At 38.5% G+C, this 16,462-nt stretch overlaps 1 protein-coding gene across 6 annotated transcripts in view; it reads left to right on the forward strand.

Moving 5' to 3' along the window:
• The window catches only part of pard3ab (par-3 family cell polarity regulator alpha, b), a 104,890-nt gene that overhangs the window by 52,490 nt on the left and 35,938 nt on the right, over positions 1–16,462 (forward strand). For 4 of the 6 annotated variants that reach the window (XM_051862258.1, XM_051862247.1, XM_051862277.1 and 1 more), the window contains 8 exons: positions 2,125–2,313; positions 3,589–3,759; positions 4,533–4,683; positions 9,671–9,854; positions 10,089–10,231; positions 12,421–12,465; positions 14,352–14,582; positions 14,734–14,953. In XM_051862258.1, the coding sequence (XP_051718218.1) occupies positions 2,125–2,313; positions 3,589–3,759; positions 4,533–4,683; positions 9,671–9,854; positions 10,089–10,231; positions 12,421–12,465; positions 14,352–14,582; positions 14,734–14,953 (1,334 nt within the window). The remainder of the gene's footprint in view (positions 1–2,124; positions 2,314–3,588; positions 3,760–4,532; positions 4,684–9,670; positions 9,855–10,088; positions 10,232–12,420; positions 12,466–14,351; positions 14,583–14,733; positions 14,954–16,462) is intronic. The other 2 variants (XM_051862289.1, XM_051862267.1) reach the window with 1 other exon arrangement.

Genomic DNA, 16,462 nt, shown 5'->3' on the forward strand with positions numbered 1-16,462 from the left:
TGATAAAATCCGATGGCTCAGTAAGGCCTGCATCGCCAGCAATAACACTCCCTTTTTCAATGCCCAGAAAGCTACTAAAAACATATTTAAAACAGTTCATGTGACTACAGTGGTTCAACCATAATATTATATAGCGACGAGAATACTTTTTGTGCGCCAAAAAAAAACAAAATGGCGACTTTATTCCACAATATCTAGTGTTGGGCGATTTCAAAACACTGCTTCATGAAGCTTCAAAGCTTTACGTATCATTTGTTTTGAATCAGTGGTTCAGAGCGCCGAAATCACATGATTTCAGTAAATGAGGCTTTGTTACGTCATAAGTGTTTTGAACTTCAATAGTTCACGTGACTTTGGCAGTTTGATACACGTTCCGAACCACTGATTTGAAACAAATGATTTGTAAGCTTCAAAGCTTCATGAAGCAGTGTTTTGAAATCGCCCATCACTAGATTTTGTTGAATAAAGTCGCTATTTTTTATTTTTTTTTGGCGCACAAAAAGTATTCTCGTTGCTTTATATTATTAAGGTTGAACCACTGTAGTCACATGAACTGTTTTAAATATGTTTTTAGTAGCTTTCTGGGCATTGAAAAAGGGAGTGTTATCGCTGGCGATGCAGGCCTTACTGAGCCATCGGATTTTATGAAAAAAAAAAAAAATCTTAATTTGTGTTCTGAAGATGGACAAAGGTCTTACGGGTGTGGAACGACATGAGGGTGAATAATAAATGACAGAATTTTCATTTTTGGGTGAACTAACCCTTTAAGGTAAATTTGACTAAACATGCCTCCGTTTTCAATATCCACACTACAACGTGAAAACTGCATTTTTAAATTTATCAACTTTTGGAGAGCATTTTCAAAAAGCTCAGTTTTCCTTGACAAAACACCGCCTCAACGGAGAGAAAAAGATGCGTTTTCAAGCGAAAATGTATTAGCGTGGACATTCGTATCACATTTTGTCTTTATAGAGCCGCTGCTGTTACACTTCAGAAACATTGTCAGTCTGAAAGCTCATCCTGCCTCTCTCTCCTTTTTGTTTGTTTTTCTTTTTCTGTCTCTCTCGCCGCTGTTTGTGCATTAACCTCTCAAGGCTGATAAGATCTGCTTTAACAGTGGCGGTTCAGAGAGCAGGAGAGAACTAAATGAAAGCCATCCATTTCCTTCTGAACACACAAGAGTGTGTGTGTGTGTGTGTGTCAAAGGTTGTTACATTCAAGTGAAGGTGATTAAAGCTCAATAAAGATAGACTTTATAGAGCAGTCACTCAGTAGATGGATGTTAAAACCGTCACATCTCTCTCGCTCTCTCTCTCCCACACATACACTCACACACTGGCAGATGCTAACATGAGGAAGTCAGTGGAGAGGTCAGGAGAGCATCAGACGTAATGGGTTTATTATCTATGTGTCTGAATCAGAGAGCAGAGGTTTGGCAGGCATCATTTCTCATGAAGGCTTCCCTGCAACCTCATTTACATATGCTGAATTTCCTTCAAAAGCAGGTGAAAATGCCAGCTGTGCGTGTCAGCGACAGTAATGGACAGGAGAGTGACCTGAATCAAAAACTGCTAGTGCATAGATTCATGGTGTTTATTAAAGTCTGTTGCACATTGCAAGACAGAAACTTGCTGTCCTGTAATGTTTTTAATGGATAGTTAATTCAAAAATGTCTATTCTGCCAATGACATTATTTACTCACCCTCATGTTGTTCGAAACTTATATGACTTTATTTCCTCTGTGAAACACAAAAGGAATATTTTGAAAAATGATACTGGTGACTGTTTTCGAATGAGGCTTCCTGATGATTTCTCCTTTTGTGTTCCATGGAGGAAAGAAATGGGTGAGAAAATGTCTTTAATTAGTCTCAGGACAGCCGATTTGTAGCGTGTGATCTGCCCCAGAGGTCACAAACCATGGTAGTGTCTTTAAATAAAGATATTTATGTTTTTTCTAATGAACCCGTCTCTCCAGGCTATCCTTGTTCCCCCGTTTTTGACCTAAGACCTTAATCATTGCTTTTTGCAATGGCTGTTTCATCTTCTAAAGTACAGATGACAATGTTTTCCTTCTTTCTGAACAAATGTAATTACAGTTGTGTGTCTCTTTCTGTCTCTCTGTAGAAGGTAGAAGAGGAGGAGCTGGTCTTAACCCCAGATGGGACGCGTGAGTTCCTAACATTGGAAGTGCCTTTGAATGATTCTGGCTCGGCGGGTTTAGGAGTCAGTGTCAAGGGAAACAGATCAAAGGAGAGCCACGCTGACCTGGGCATCTTCGTCAAGTCTATTATCAATGGAGGAGCCGCATGCAAGGTTAGATGTATATGCAATATTTTTTAGCAGATCAAGTCCAAATCTGCAGACTTTTTTCATGATTCTTGCATTATTTTTTGGTTGGTTATATATATTTTTTTTATATAAAATGGTTTTAATATTATATATTTGTGTATGTACAGTATAATTAGGGATGCACCGATAGCATTTTTTTAAGGGCCGAGTACGAGTACCGCTACTTTTTTTTTTTTTTTTTTTTTTTTTTTTTTTTTTTCTGGTATTCGCAGATACCGATGGCTATACATTTATTAATTTCTCTCTTTTTTTTTTTATTTTTTTTTTTGTTGATGTTGCAGTTTTCCAAGCACAACACAGTGAGACTAATGAATGTAGGACAGCTTCTTTATTATTACTCTAATGAAAAAAGTAATAATATTTATGTGCTGTCACAAACTTAAAGAACAAAAATTTCACAGTGTCCAATAACCATCAAAGGGCATAATTACCAAGATATATAATTGTTGTTATATAAAAAGAAATTTACAAACAATACAACAAATACTATAGAGATAAACTTTTTTTTTCAGTTACAGTAGGTTTATTTAACATGTATACATTTATTTAACATCTTTTGTTGTTTTATTAACATTAATGACAAATATTTAATTAGGCTACGGTCCCTTTAAGACCAAATCCATGGATGCTGACACATATCCTGTTTTCACCCAAATGTTTACATCCACTTAAGCCATAACCGACTGTATTTATGTGAGATACTCCACACAATACATTTGACCATTCAGGCGCAAGGAGAACTGATCGCGTGCTGTCTGAGAGAATGGGATCACGCGCAAGAAAGAAAGAAAGAAAGAGAGAGAGAGAGAGAGAGCGTGCGAGAGAGAGAGCGCTTCTGGTCTATGTCATTCAGCGCGATTCCGCCTATCCCGTCTTCACTAATTGATCACGAATTGTGATTGAAAGCATGCAGGTCGCAATGTGTGGGTATTTCCACACCCCTGAAGCTGACATTGTTTCTGCTGCTGCCGCCGGTGTCTGTGCATGGAAGATTCTGTCAGTTATGTCACGTGAGGTATCGGTCTTTGGTATCGGGGGTATTTTTCCGATTACGAGTACAAGTACATGAGCTTGGTATCGGGCCCGATACCTATACTGGTATAGGTCCATCCCTAATTATAATATAAATTCTCTACTTGCTAGTGTTCATTGTCTTATTTGTTATTAGTAGCACAGTCTACATTTTAAAAGTCTTGAATGGTGTATGAGTGGTCTTCATAATGTCATTCTCTGGTGTAGGATGGAAGGCTGCGAGTCAATGATCAGCTAATCGCAGTCAATGGGGAGTCGTTGTTAGGGAAGACAAACCAGGACGCCATGGAAACGCTGCGCAAGTCCATGTCAACTGAGGGCAACAAGCGAGGGATGATTCAGCTGATCGTGGCAAGAAGAATCAACAAACGCCTCGAGGTAAAGAGAGAAGAGACAAGCTGAGGAGATTCTGAAAGCTTTGATCATTGTTCATGTGAATGTTAATGTGTGAATAGTGCTTAATGTATTACTCATGTAAATGACATTCATTAGTGTTTTGGGTTGAAATAAAATGGATGTTTTAAAAACATGTTAATGAATATTTTCAACTTGACCTGGTTCAGAATATAAAACACTGTTGATCATATTTTGTCATGACACACATTTGAATTCCTCCAGTCTGCCTTTTAATTTAGAATCAGACAGAGTTTCAGAGCATCCCTACTTCAGGACACACACACATACACACACACACACACACACATATTAAGGTCGTCCGCATGCTGTTTTCTTTCTTTTTCTCCAGAGAACGTCTGATCCGTTTAAAGCCCAGGTAATCAGGTCACTGCATTTCACAAGTTTGTCCACAAGGACCTTCTAAATGTATTTGCTGTAATTCTGAAGGGAAAACTATGATGGTCTCTTGCTTTTTTCAGCTTTTTTCACTGGGCTGTTATAAATTGTTTGGCTGATGGTAATTGTCTTACCTAGAGCAAAATCATAAATGCACAAGATTTTCCCATCATGCCAAGTGTTCAGTGCCTGCGTCTGAAAAGGACAGGGGTCTTGAGTCCAGCGGAGCTGATTCTGACCGCTCTGTCTCCACAACACAAACCACAGTAGCCAATTACATCTCTGAGAAGATAAATCTATAATATAGGTTGTGTGCTTTAATTGACTCATGATCCTCATGTTCTTCTGGATTCTGTCAGGGTGAGAGCCGATGTAGTCCCCGGGGATTAGAGCGGACCCTGAGCCCGTCTCCTGACGACCACGAGCGACGGATCTCACACTCACTATATGGATTTGAGGGGCTTGATGACAACCTGAGGCCACAAGCCAACACAAATAACCGTAAAATGAGTGAGTTGCAACACACTTAAAGTGTGTAATTTCTATGCGGGTTTGCTGGTCTTAGTTGGTTTAAGCTGGTCTCCCAGCCTGTTCAGCTGAAAAGGGCCCAGAAGTTACATTTTTTGTAAACATTTATTTTTTCAAAAGACTTACTTATTTACTTATTTAGTAACTACTTACTATAAATACACTGATCTGGCATAACATTATGACCACTGACAGGTGAAGTGAATAACACTTATTATCTCTTCATCAAGGCAACTGTTAGTGGGTGGGATATATTAGGCAGCAAGTGAACATTTTGTCCTCAAAGTTGATGTGTTAGAAGCAGGAAAAATGGGCAAGCGTAAGGATTTGAGTGACTTTGACAAGGGCCAAATTGTGATGGCTAGATGACTGGGTCAGAGCGTCTCCAAAACTGCAGCTCTTGTGGGGTGTTCCCGGTCTGCAGTGGTCAGTATCTATCAAAAGAGGGAGGAACAGTGGTGAACCAGTGACAGGGTCATGGGCGGCCAAGGCTCATTGATGCACGTGGGGAGCGAAGGCTTGCCTGTGTGGTCCGATCCAACAGACGAGCTACTGTAGCTCAAATTGCTCAAGAAGTTAATGCTGGTTCTGATAGAATGGTGTCAGAATCAGTGCATTGCAGTTTGTTGCGTATGGGGCTGCATAGCCGCAGACCAGTAAGGGTGCCCATGCTGACCCCCATCCACCGCCGTAAGCAACAACAGTGGGCACGTGAGCATCAGAACTGGACCACAGAGCAATGGAAGAAGGTGGCCTGGTCTGATGAGTCAAGTTTTCTTTTACATCATGTAGATGGGCGTGTGCGTCACTTATCTGGGGAACACATGGCAACAGATGCACTATGGGAAAAGGAAAGCTGGCGGAGACAGTGTAATGCTTTGGACAATGTTCTGCTGGGAAACTTTGGGTCCTGCCATCCATGTGGATGTTACTTTAACACGTACCACCACGTGACACGTCAGTTTTTTTCTGTCATTAAAAATACATACCTGCAAACTAGTCGCTTTTCAGTGAAATTTACCATTTTGAATCAAATTATGTCATTTATGTGAATCGTGTAGATCTGAAGGTTTTTTTTTTTGTTTTTTTTTTCGGGGGGAGGTCGGGGTGCACAATAAACCTCACAAGAATCGAAAATGGGCTACTTTCCCATAGACTGGAGTGAGACTGTAGACGTCTCTCAAGCTCTCAAGATCTAAACATGACAAACACGTCACCTTTTTCACCACTTTTGAGTTTGCAGGTATGTATGTTTCTTGAGTAAAGAAAATGCTGTACTTTTTCAAAGAACCAGTTCTTTATTTACCCTTGCATTGCAAACAAGCAAAGACGGTCCATACTGTGTGTGGCTTCATTCACGATAGAGGCATGGTGGAGTTATGAGGTTCATTTAGCAGATGCTTTTATCCAAAGCGACTTACAAATGCTAAGAACAATAGAAGCAATCAAAGTGATTTTGTGGCTCTTTATGATGGCACCACAAGGCGCTGTTCACTTGCAAAATGCAAGCTTCTGAAAGGCTTAGGTATAGGGGTGCAGACTCAGAGCCAGTGGTTGTTCTGTAGGCAAACATTAGTGCCTTGAATTTGATGTGAGCTACAATTGGCAACCAGTGCTATTTAATGAAGAGAAGTGTGATGTGCGCTCTCTTCGGCTCATTAAAGACCACTCTTGCTGCAGCATTCTGGATCATTTGCAGAGGTTTGACAGTACATGCTGGAAGGCCTGCCAACAGAGCGTTACAATAGTCCAGTCTGGATAGAACAAGAGCTTGGACAAGGAGTTGTGTAGCATGCTCTGATAATGTTGTATAAGGCAATGTTGTCCTGGATGAGTTAAGGTTGATAAACCTACCTGAATGGAGAAGTTGTGATGAAGTGTTGGGTTGGGTATTAGTCTAATTGTATTTCATTTCATTTTAATTACACACATAAGCACATGTATGGTCTTCAGATCAACTAAAACAAATTGGGTTTGGGAATGCATTATTTATTTTTTTCAGGAAAGTAATTATTTGCATTATTTTGCAAGTTAACCATCACCAGATGCTCTCTACGATAACATTTGAACGCAGCATCAGGTTTCAGAAGTAGAACTGGCATATCTGGCTGCAGTGTGTAAGAAACATGTGGTCTAATAGAAAACATATGAGTGTTACCCTGGACAAACAGATGCAGAGCTGTGGAGGTTCACTGAGAGCTCTCTGTGTGTGAGAGAGAGCGCCCAGCCGGAGCTGTTATCCCGCCTGTCAATAACTGAATCCACTCATGGGAAATGACAGTAGCGGGGTGCCACACACAGAAGTGCATATGCTTTTCCATTACCGAATGTATATGCAGAGTCATGCTCATTCCATACCATCCATTTACACTCAAGCTGACAGGCTTTCACTTCCTCGCTCTCTTCAAATGCTCCTGCAGAGAGTGATACAGACACTCCTATCAGAATGTCTATCCATTTAAAGACCTGTTTTCAAACATTTCCCAGAAGATGCGTGTCAATAATTGGGTGATGTTGTAGTTTGTGTGCATCTGCACGGATGAGGTTATGTCTAAACAGACAGCAGATTAATGTCTTCTATTCAAATGTTAGGATTAAGATTTGAATTGGTTTTTTGGAATAATTAGCTTATTATTAGTTATTTGTGGTGGAGGGATATAGTTGATATAGTCGGGTTTCAAAAGTAAAAATCCCATTCGTTTTCTCAATGGGGAATTGATTTTAGTGATAACTTGTAAACCTTTAAAGACAGACCTACTGTGAGCTACTGGTTTGTTAATCAGTGGTAGATGCTTTTGTTGAAGACTTAAGACAACTTATTTTTTAAATAGTTGTTTAAAGGGTTAGTTCACCCAAAAATGAAAATTGTCATTTATTACTCACCCTCATGTCGCTCTACTACTCAGTGAGGCCTCTATTGCCAGCAATGTCAGTGAACCTCTCAAGATCCAGAAAGGTACTAAAGACGTAATTTAAAAGAGTTCATGTGACTACAGTGTTTCTGCCTTTACATTATAAAGCGACGAGAATACTTTTTGTGCGCCAAAAAAACAAAATAACAACTTTTCAACAATATCTAGTGACGGCCGATTTCAAAACACTGCTTCGAAGCTTTATGAATCTTTTATTTCGAATCAGTGGTTCAGATTGCGTAAACGAAGCCTCGTATACTGAATTCATGTGACTTTGGCACTCCGAACCACTGATTCGAAACGTCGTTGTTTTGTTTTTTTGGCACACAAAAAGTATTCTCGTTGCTTTGTAATACTAAGGTAGAACCACTGTACTCACATGAACTGTTTTAAATATGTCTTTAGTACCTTTCTGGATCTTGAGAAGTTCACTGACATTGCTGGCAATAGAGGACTCACTGAGCCATCGGATTTCATCAAAAATATCTTAATTTGTGTTCTGAAGATGAACGAAGGTCCTATGGGTGTAAAACTACACGAAGGTGAGTAATAAATGACATTATTTTCATTTTTGGGTCAACTAACCCTTTAACAGCAGAATTCCTGGTGAAAAACTACTTTACCCATGATTCTGCTAAGAAATCTCCATCAATCAGAGAATCACAACTAACAAATTGCACCAAAAGAAATCTTTAATGACGTAATGGAGTCCGTCTCACTACACTCTTAAACACCTTAAATATTTGTATATGCATTTGCAAAAAACTTGTGGCTTCTATATACAATACACAATCAACATCAAAATCAATAGTTTTATATTTCTCTGTCATTTTTAATTCAAATGTCATTTGCAATGCTTCATGGGATTGTAGTTATTTCCCTAATTAATGCCGTTATTTACACTGTCTTTAACCTTTGATTTAAAGCAAAACATTACTTGAAAATGTTTGAAATGTTATGGTTTGGTTTATGGCTTATAACGCTTTAACAAAAACGCTTTAAAGTCCCTGTTAGGAAAATGAAAGGGAGAAATATTTCTGGAACCAAGGCTGCTGAAAAAAGTGTACGGGCACTGTTGCACTTTATAGGTGCATGTAAGTTACGTTGTAGAACAAAATGTCAAAGTATAGTCAAGTTATGTTCACAACAGGCTTTATTTTACACATAAATCGAAAAAACCTCATTATAAAACCCCATAGGAAAATCTCAACGGCGAATTAGTCTTCTGGGTTCTGACATCATACCTCTATTGTGGTGCAAGTAGATTGGTAGAGCTGGGTGCTGGCAATGCCAAGGTCATGGTTTTAGTTCCCAGGAAAGGCACATACTGATGTGTGTGGTATAGCTTGAATGCACTTGAAGTTTTTTTTTTTTTTTGTTGTTGTTATTTAGGTGCTGATAACGATATCTTGAGTACAGTGTTTGATGGAAAAAGATACTCAAGAACCATTATCAAGCTAAATGGCATGAAGAGAATAATTTGGTTCCAGTATTTCTTTAAAAAGGCACTTTGTTCCCAACTGTAGTGCATTTTGTGATCGTTTACATCCCACGCGGTTTCACTTATTGAAGTATGTACTGAAAAAGCAAAGTGTTTCTCATGGGCTTTATTTTAGACTAGGTTGGGAAATTTCTGAACAGATTAAAAACACAAACAAGCTCTATTTAAATCTGAAAATGCATACTTTCTATCTGTATTTAATCAAAAAAGGCTAAAAGTTTTTGCATAAACAAATGTAGGAAAAGCAGACATGCAAATTGCATCCAGCCAGCATGTGAATTGCATTAAAAGTCTTACATGTGTAAATCTCACTACATGCAGGGTATGACAGAAATGATTCATTGTTGCTCTTGATTCTCTGTGACATTGACCTGCTTAGCTCAGAATGAGGTGATTTATTTTTGCATAAATTATAAATAACCCTTTTTTTTTTTGTCATCTTTATTTTTTACCATCATGAAACCCCTCCATGATTAGCTGAATTACTTGATTACTTTATAATAATAACATAATTTGATTTGTCCCTACACCCCTTCCTGCTCTTATCTCGCTGTAGATCATTATCAGCTCTCGCCGACGGTGAACATGCCTCAGGATGACACGATCATAATTGAAGATGACAGGCCACATGTTCTCCCCACCCAGTTGTCTGACCAATCGTCATCCAGTTCTCATGATGACATGGGTTTTGCTGTGGAGACACCACCGCCGCCACCCTGGGACCAAGAGCTTCCCGACAGGTAAATAAAAATTTGACAGTTTAGAAAGTATTGCAATTTGTTTATTGAAGTAGCTATTGTCTTTGTTTCTATTTTGAGCATCAACTGTCCAACTCTTCTGACGATCTTCCTGCAGTAATTGAGTCCATGGCCTTTCCTTTGTTTGTCAAAGGAGCCTCGGTTATTAGAGCAGGGCCAAGGGCTGGACACTGTGCTGTGATTTAATCTTTATCTCTTTCTCACTCCCTCCCTCAGCTCTTCCACTGCTAATGATGAGGGGGTGTTTCAGAGAGAAGGCTTTGGCAGGCAAAGCATGTCTGAGAAACGCACCAAGCAGTATGGAGACGCAAGCCAACTCGACATCATCAAGACCCGCAAGTCTAAGAGCATGGACCTAGGTAGTCTAAAGATCAATCTTAAACAGTGTTTGGTCCTAGATACTCTAAAGATCAACCTAAAGCATAGTGCTTGGCCTTAAATACCCTACACATCAACTTGAAACACAGTGCTTGGTCTTAGCTACTCTAAAGATCAACCCGAAACACAGTACTTTGATTTAGATACTCTAAAGAGCAACTTGAAGCACAGTGCTAAAGATCAGTTTGAAACAGTGATTGGACCTGGATACTCTAAAGGTCAGTCCTAATGTGTGGACCTAAATACTCATAGAGATCAATCTCAAACACAGTGATTGGTCCTGGATACTCTACATATTAGTCCAAAACATAGTTTTTGACCTTAAAAACTCCAAAGGTCTATCTCAAAAACATAAATATCGCAAAGATCAGTCCCAAATGCAGTGATTGGTACTTTACCAATATTTACTTTACAAGTACAAGTTTTACAATATTTACTTTTGATACTTTACAAATTATTCACAAACAATGTTCTAGGACCTAAAAACTCTAAAGGTCGATCTCAAAACATAAATATTGTAAACATCAGCCCCAAATGCAGTGATTAGACCTAGATATTTTACAGATTATTCACAAACAATGTTCTAGGACCTAAAAACTCTAAAGGTCAATCTCAAAAACATTAATTGGACCTAAATACTTTTAAGGTGTGGTCACACTTGTCATATTTAGTTCGATTAAAACGAACCCTAGTGCGGACAAGCGGACCGAGACCGCTGTAAAGATGGGTCACGGTCCGCTTCCAAACGAACTCTGGTGCGGTTCGAATGATATGTGAACGCAACATAGACCAAAGACATGTAAACAAACCAAAAAGAAGAAGATGAAACCCTAGAAAGGACAGAATCCTCACACATATCGGTTTTTCTCGTCGTAGTCACGAGTTTGCCCATCACAGGCATCAGACACGCGTCATAAAATCCGACCAATCAGGTTTTGAACGTATCCCTATGCCTTTAGGTTCGGTGATAAAATTGCCAATCTAAACGCTAATCGGACCAGGACTAAATGTTTTTTGTTTGGTTTTTTTAGTCCAGACCAAACGAACCAAACTACAAGTGTGAACGCACCCTTAAGATCAGTGGTTGGACTTAAATACTCTAAAGATCAACTAAAAGATCAACATTACTTAGGCCTATATTCTCTAAGGGTCTTTCCCAAATACAGTGGTTGGACCTAAATACTCTAAAGGTCCATCTCAAACACAGTGATTGGACCTAGATACACTAAAGGTCAGTCCCAAACACTGTGCTTGGACCTAGATACTCTAAAGGTCAGTCCCAGTAGATAAAATCCCTCCCTGAAATCCAATCCATTTGCTCAAGTTACTTTCCTCTCTTTATAAGAGCACTTCTCAGAATGCCTCTCATTCTGAGCATCACCATTCACCACTCCATCGTCACTAAGTCTGCATTGGTCTCCCTTGTGCATGTGCTTTCTAATCTGAACACTTGTTTCCACTCATCCAATTCTGCTGGATGTTCCTCACTTACCGCTTTACCACTGAAATGGAGCTGGTGCCAGGACTCAGACAAGGGTTCTGCAGTTCTCCTGAGAAAGCGTTCAGGGTTTCCACTGACTCTAGAGTCCAACTGCAACGTTTTTGTTTTACTTGGAGTTTTATACTCGTTTGTTTTTTCAGATTGTTTGTATTTCATGTGGGCCTTCACCATTTCTTTGCATATATTTTGTTTTTTACAGTTTTTTTTATTTGACTTTAAAACTTAGATTTCACAGACCACTGGTAAATTACTAATTTTTCTAGGTATAGTTAACAAAAGCTATCTAGCTTGAGTTTTTGTTTTAAAAGATTTGTTACAATGATGTTATTATACTTTCGGTCCATAATGTTAGTGATTCCTGCTTTTGATATCAGCAGGTTAAAGAAGACAAGTATGAATCACATTTTTCCCACCAAAAACCACATTTTCTTTGGTGGAAACATGTGGGATGAGGCCAGTTTGGGCACTGGCACTGTCTCAGTGGAAAAGGGATCATTCTGAATCAGCAGAATCACTATAATACAAACACTTTTGTTAATGAGTACTGACTGATTGTTTATGTCATCTGATTTGTTGATGGTGATACTTGCCTGGTTGCTTGCTGCATGTTGAATGGTCAAACTAACCATCCTGTGAATGTATGTGTATGTATGTGTACCCCTCACACAGTGGCTGATGAGATTAACCTCACACAATGCACAGAGAACCACCCAGGTAAGCATGATCACTCCTGCACTTACTTACACACTCACTTCTTTTCCACACTACAGGATTATTACATCCCTGCCTGTTTTTCTTCAGTGTTGAGATTTATTTTTCTGTACTGTTTCATCATTGATTACTTTACTAGGCCCACACAGAGTTCTCTTTCGAACGGAAAAAAACACACAAAATTATGTCAAAATTCCAGTTTTGTCGAGCATCCTCGTAAGCGCAGTCTTACATGAGTTAAAAAGTGAAAAGTGAACATAAAGAGTTGTGAGAAAATAAGATGTGTGTCAGATCTGCGTCAGGTCTTAAAGTGACAACAGCCTAATAAACCTGCTGATGTCTGTGTCATTAATGTTAAACAAAGAACAAATGAAAAAATCACTCACTGCTCTTGACTGAATAACTTTTGTAGTTTTAATAAAGATTAACCTGTATTCAGTTTATAATCAGTATTTGATTTTTCAATTTCTGTGTATTTAATAATAATAATACATCTTTATTGTCAACCGTGGTTATACAAACACGTCACACACATATCAACAAAGAAGAGAGAGAGAAAAAAAAAGAGATACAACATCACATCATCTTTCGATTAAGGAGTCCAATTAATACTACATCTATTTACCCTTTTTTTTTTTTTTTTTTTTTTTTTAGCAGGGCAAGTAAAAATCTGAACCAGCCAGAAGAAAATAACCTCAGCATTGACCTCTGATATATTAAAGGCACAGCTAATATGACATTTATTATAATGGGCTTATGTAAAGATTATTTTAAGTTCACATAAATGTTCTTTAAAGCCTATTAAATGTTAAAATCAATAGCTTTCAGTTATACTCTAATGTTGAATGGCTATAATTAATAGCTAAAATTGAAAAGAAAATCTATTTAATAGAGACATCAGTATCAGTTCTGGTATCGGTGATACTGGCCTTCATTCAGAGTGCTTGGTAAAAAGAAACCATTAAATATTTTTTTTGTTCTTTTTGTTTCTACATTATTTTGGAGATTCAATGTGAAAGTATTATGATCTAAAAATACATTAAAAGTTTTATTGTTAGTTGTGTTGTTTTCTATTTTAATATTTTTAAAACGTAATTTATTCATGTGATGCAAAGCTGAATTTTCAGCATCATTACTCCAGTCTTCAGTGTCACATGATCCTTCAGAAATCATTCTAATATGCTGATTTGCTGCTCAAGAAACATTTCTTATTATTATCAATGTTGAAAACAGTTGTGCTGCTTAATATTTTTGTGGAAACTTTTAGAAATCTAGAAATCTTATTATTATAAATGTCATTATACATTACAAATGTATTTACCGTCACTTTTGATCAATTTAATGCATCCTTGCTGAATAAAACCGTTAATAAAAAATAAAAAAAATACGTAAATACTGACCCCGAAACATTTAGTTAATTTTACATATAAACATATTTATTTGTTCTTTACATATATTATTGTGTTATTGTATTTTATTTGTCATTTTTCACGGACAAAAAAACATTTTTCGTGGTTGTAAAGCATTTTGTTCTGAAATTAATTTTTATCATAATATTGCAGTATTACAAACACACAGCTGTATTATATTTAAAATAGCAGAGAAGTTCTGACACGCTTCAGTAAGGCAGTGCTGCGTGATGAAGATAAATTTATGCAATCTTTCCTGTACTCTAGTTATATTCATTTATCTTCATCACTTAATATAGAAACGCACCTTCACTCGCTCCCATGGCTGACTACGTAGAATAGAGGCTCACACACACACACACACACACTTACACTCCCTAGCTGCTTTTATCAGGGTTGTGGTTGAGATATGTGGCAGACAGACTGCATGCTTAACTGCTTGATTGTACTTTGTGGTTTAATTAACAAACTCTTCTTCAGGCTCTTCCTCACATGACGTTGGCCCGTCTCTTGGCCTAAAGAAGTCCAGCTCTCTGGAAAGTTTACAGACTGCTGTCGCAGAGGCAACTCTCAATGGCGACATGCCCTTTCACCGGCCGCGGCCACGCATCATACGGGGGCGGGGCTGCAACGAGAGCTTCCGAGCCGCAATTGACAAATCGTACGACAAGCCAGCCGCCAATGGAGATGAAGAGGAGTGCATGGACACATGTACGGCTGCTCCTGATTGGTTTCGTCAGTAAATGCACTAAAATTCAGCAAATGTAGTGATAATGGCTGCTAATTTGATTAATTGGTGTTAAAAAATGTTTTTGATTGTGACTGATAATAATAGCATCCCCCCTCCCTTTTTTTTCTGTAGTGGATGAGGACACAGAAGGAAGCTCTCGTTCAGGGCGGGATTCGGTTTCCACGGTAGCTGATCTCACTCCGCTTCCCGTCACCGAGCAACAGTTGATCAATGGCAACCAGCCTCAAAACGACAAGAAGAAAGAAAAAGGGGGGAAGGACAAAAAGAAGCCAGAGAAAGAAAAGGGTAAAACAAAGAAAGGAATGCTCAAGGGCCTCGGAGAGATGTTCAGGTAATTAAAAGCAGATCTGAACAGTGTTTTGTGTCAGATAAAAGAGACTAAGAATAATGATGATAAGAGCGCAGATGAGCCCAGAGCACTTTTTCTTCATGTCCTTAATTACCTCAAAACCCAACAATAGAATAAAGACTAGTGAGATGCCCACCAACGCAACCATGTTCCCGAATCAAAGACTGTGCCAACGATAGGCAGAAAAACAAAATTAATGAAAGATGTGAGTGAAGAAAATGAGTGATGTTTGCACATATAAATATTGCCAACACATTAAGTGGATAGTTGCAGGACCATTGCTATGTTTTGCCAAGGGTCTTCTGGGTAGTTTCTGGAGCATTGCTAGGTGGTTAAATAGCTCAGTTTCTTTACATTCTTTAATATCCTGGTTTCTAGATATGAGATGTAGTTGCCTTAGCAAGCTTCACTTATGCTATTCTTAAATTATTCATACACTTCAGAATTAAAATTTCCTGATACTTTACTCACCTCCATGTCATCCAAGATGTTTATGTCTTTCTTCCTTCAGTCGAAAAGAAATTGTGGTTTTTGAGGAAAACATTCCAGGATTTTTCTCCATATAGTGGACTTCAACGGCTACCAACAGGTTGAAGGTCCAAATTGCAGTTTCAGTGCAGCTTCAAAGGACTCTACAACGATCCCAGCCGAGGAATAAACGTTTTATCTAGTGAAACAATCTGTCATTTTTTAAAAAACAAAAATGTATATACTTTTTAACCACAAATGCTCGTCTTGCACTAGCTCTGCGATGCGCCACGCATTACGTAATCACGTTGGAAAGGTCACGTGTGACATAGGCGAAAGTATTTGGACCTTCAACCCATTGGTAGCTGTTAAAGTCCACTATATGGGGAAAAATCCTAAAATGTTTTCCTCAAAAACATTAATTTCTTTTCGACTGAATAAAGAAAGACATAGGGTCCTATTATACACCTGGCGCAGTGCGGTGCCATGCGCAACGCAAGTGTTTTTTGCTAGTTTCAGCCCGACGCAGTTATCATTTTCATATCCTGCGCCACGTTGTTTAAATAGCAAATGCATTTGCGCCCATGGGTGTGCTAGTCTGAAAACGAGGTGTGTTCAGGCGCATTGTTGGTGTGTTGCTATTTTGAGGCAACTGAAATAGACCGCATATTACTAACGCTCTCTTTAAATAACAAAACAAATATTGCGCCATTGACTTTAGACCAGGTTTCAGTTGGTCAATGGTGCAATATTTGTTTTGTTATTTAAAGAGAGCGTTAGTAATATGCGCCTATATGCGGGTGTACAACGCGCGTACACTCTGCTTGTTACTCACACAGGGATGCGCAACAGTACACAAACATGCCAAATATTTAAAATAAAAGGATTACAATGTAAAAGATTATTATTGTGTGCATAAAGATAAAGATGCTTCGGTGGAATCCGGCTTGTCCCGTAGATCAGTTTCCTCGCTAGAGAAGCGTTCAGTTTTTCTGCTTGCAAATTCCACCATGTAAATAGCGA

This window comes from Ctenopharyngodon idella, chromosome 2 (genome assembly GCF_019924925.1).
Source record: "Ctenopharyngodon idella isolate HZGC_01 chromosome 2, HZGC01, whole genome shotgun sequence".
Classification (NCBI taxonomy): Eukaryota; Metazoa; Chordata; class Actinopteri; order Cypriniformes; family Xenocyprididae; genus Ctenopharyngodon; species Ctenopharyngodon idella.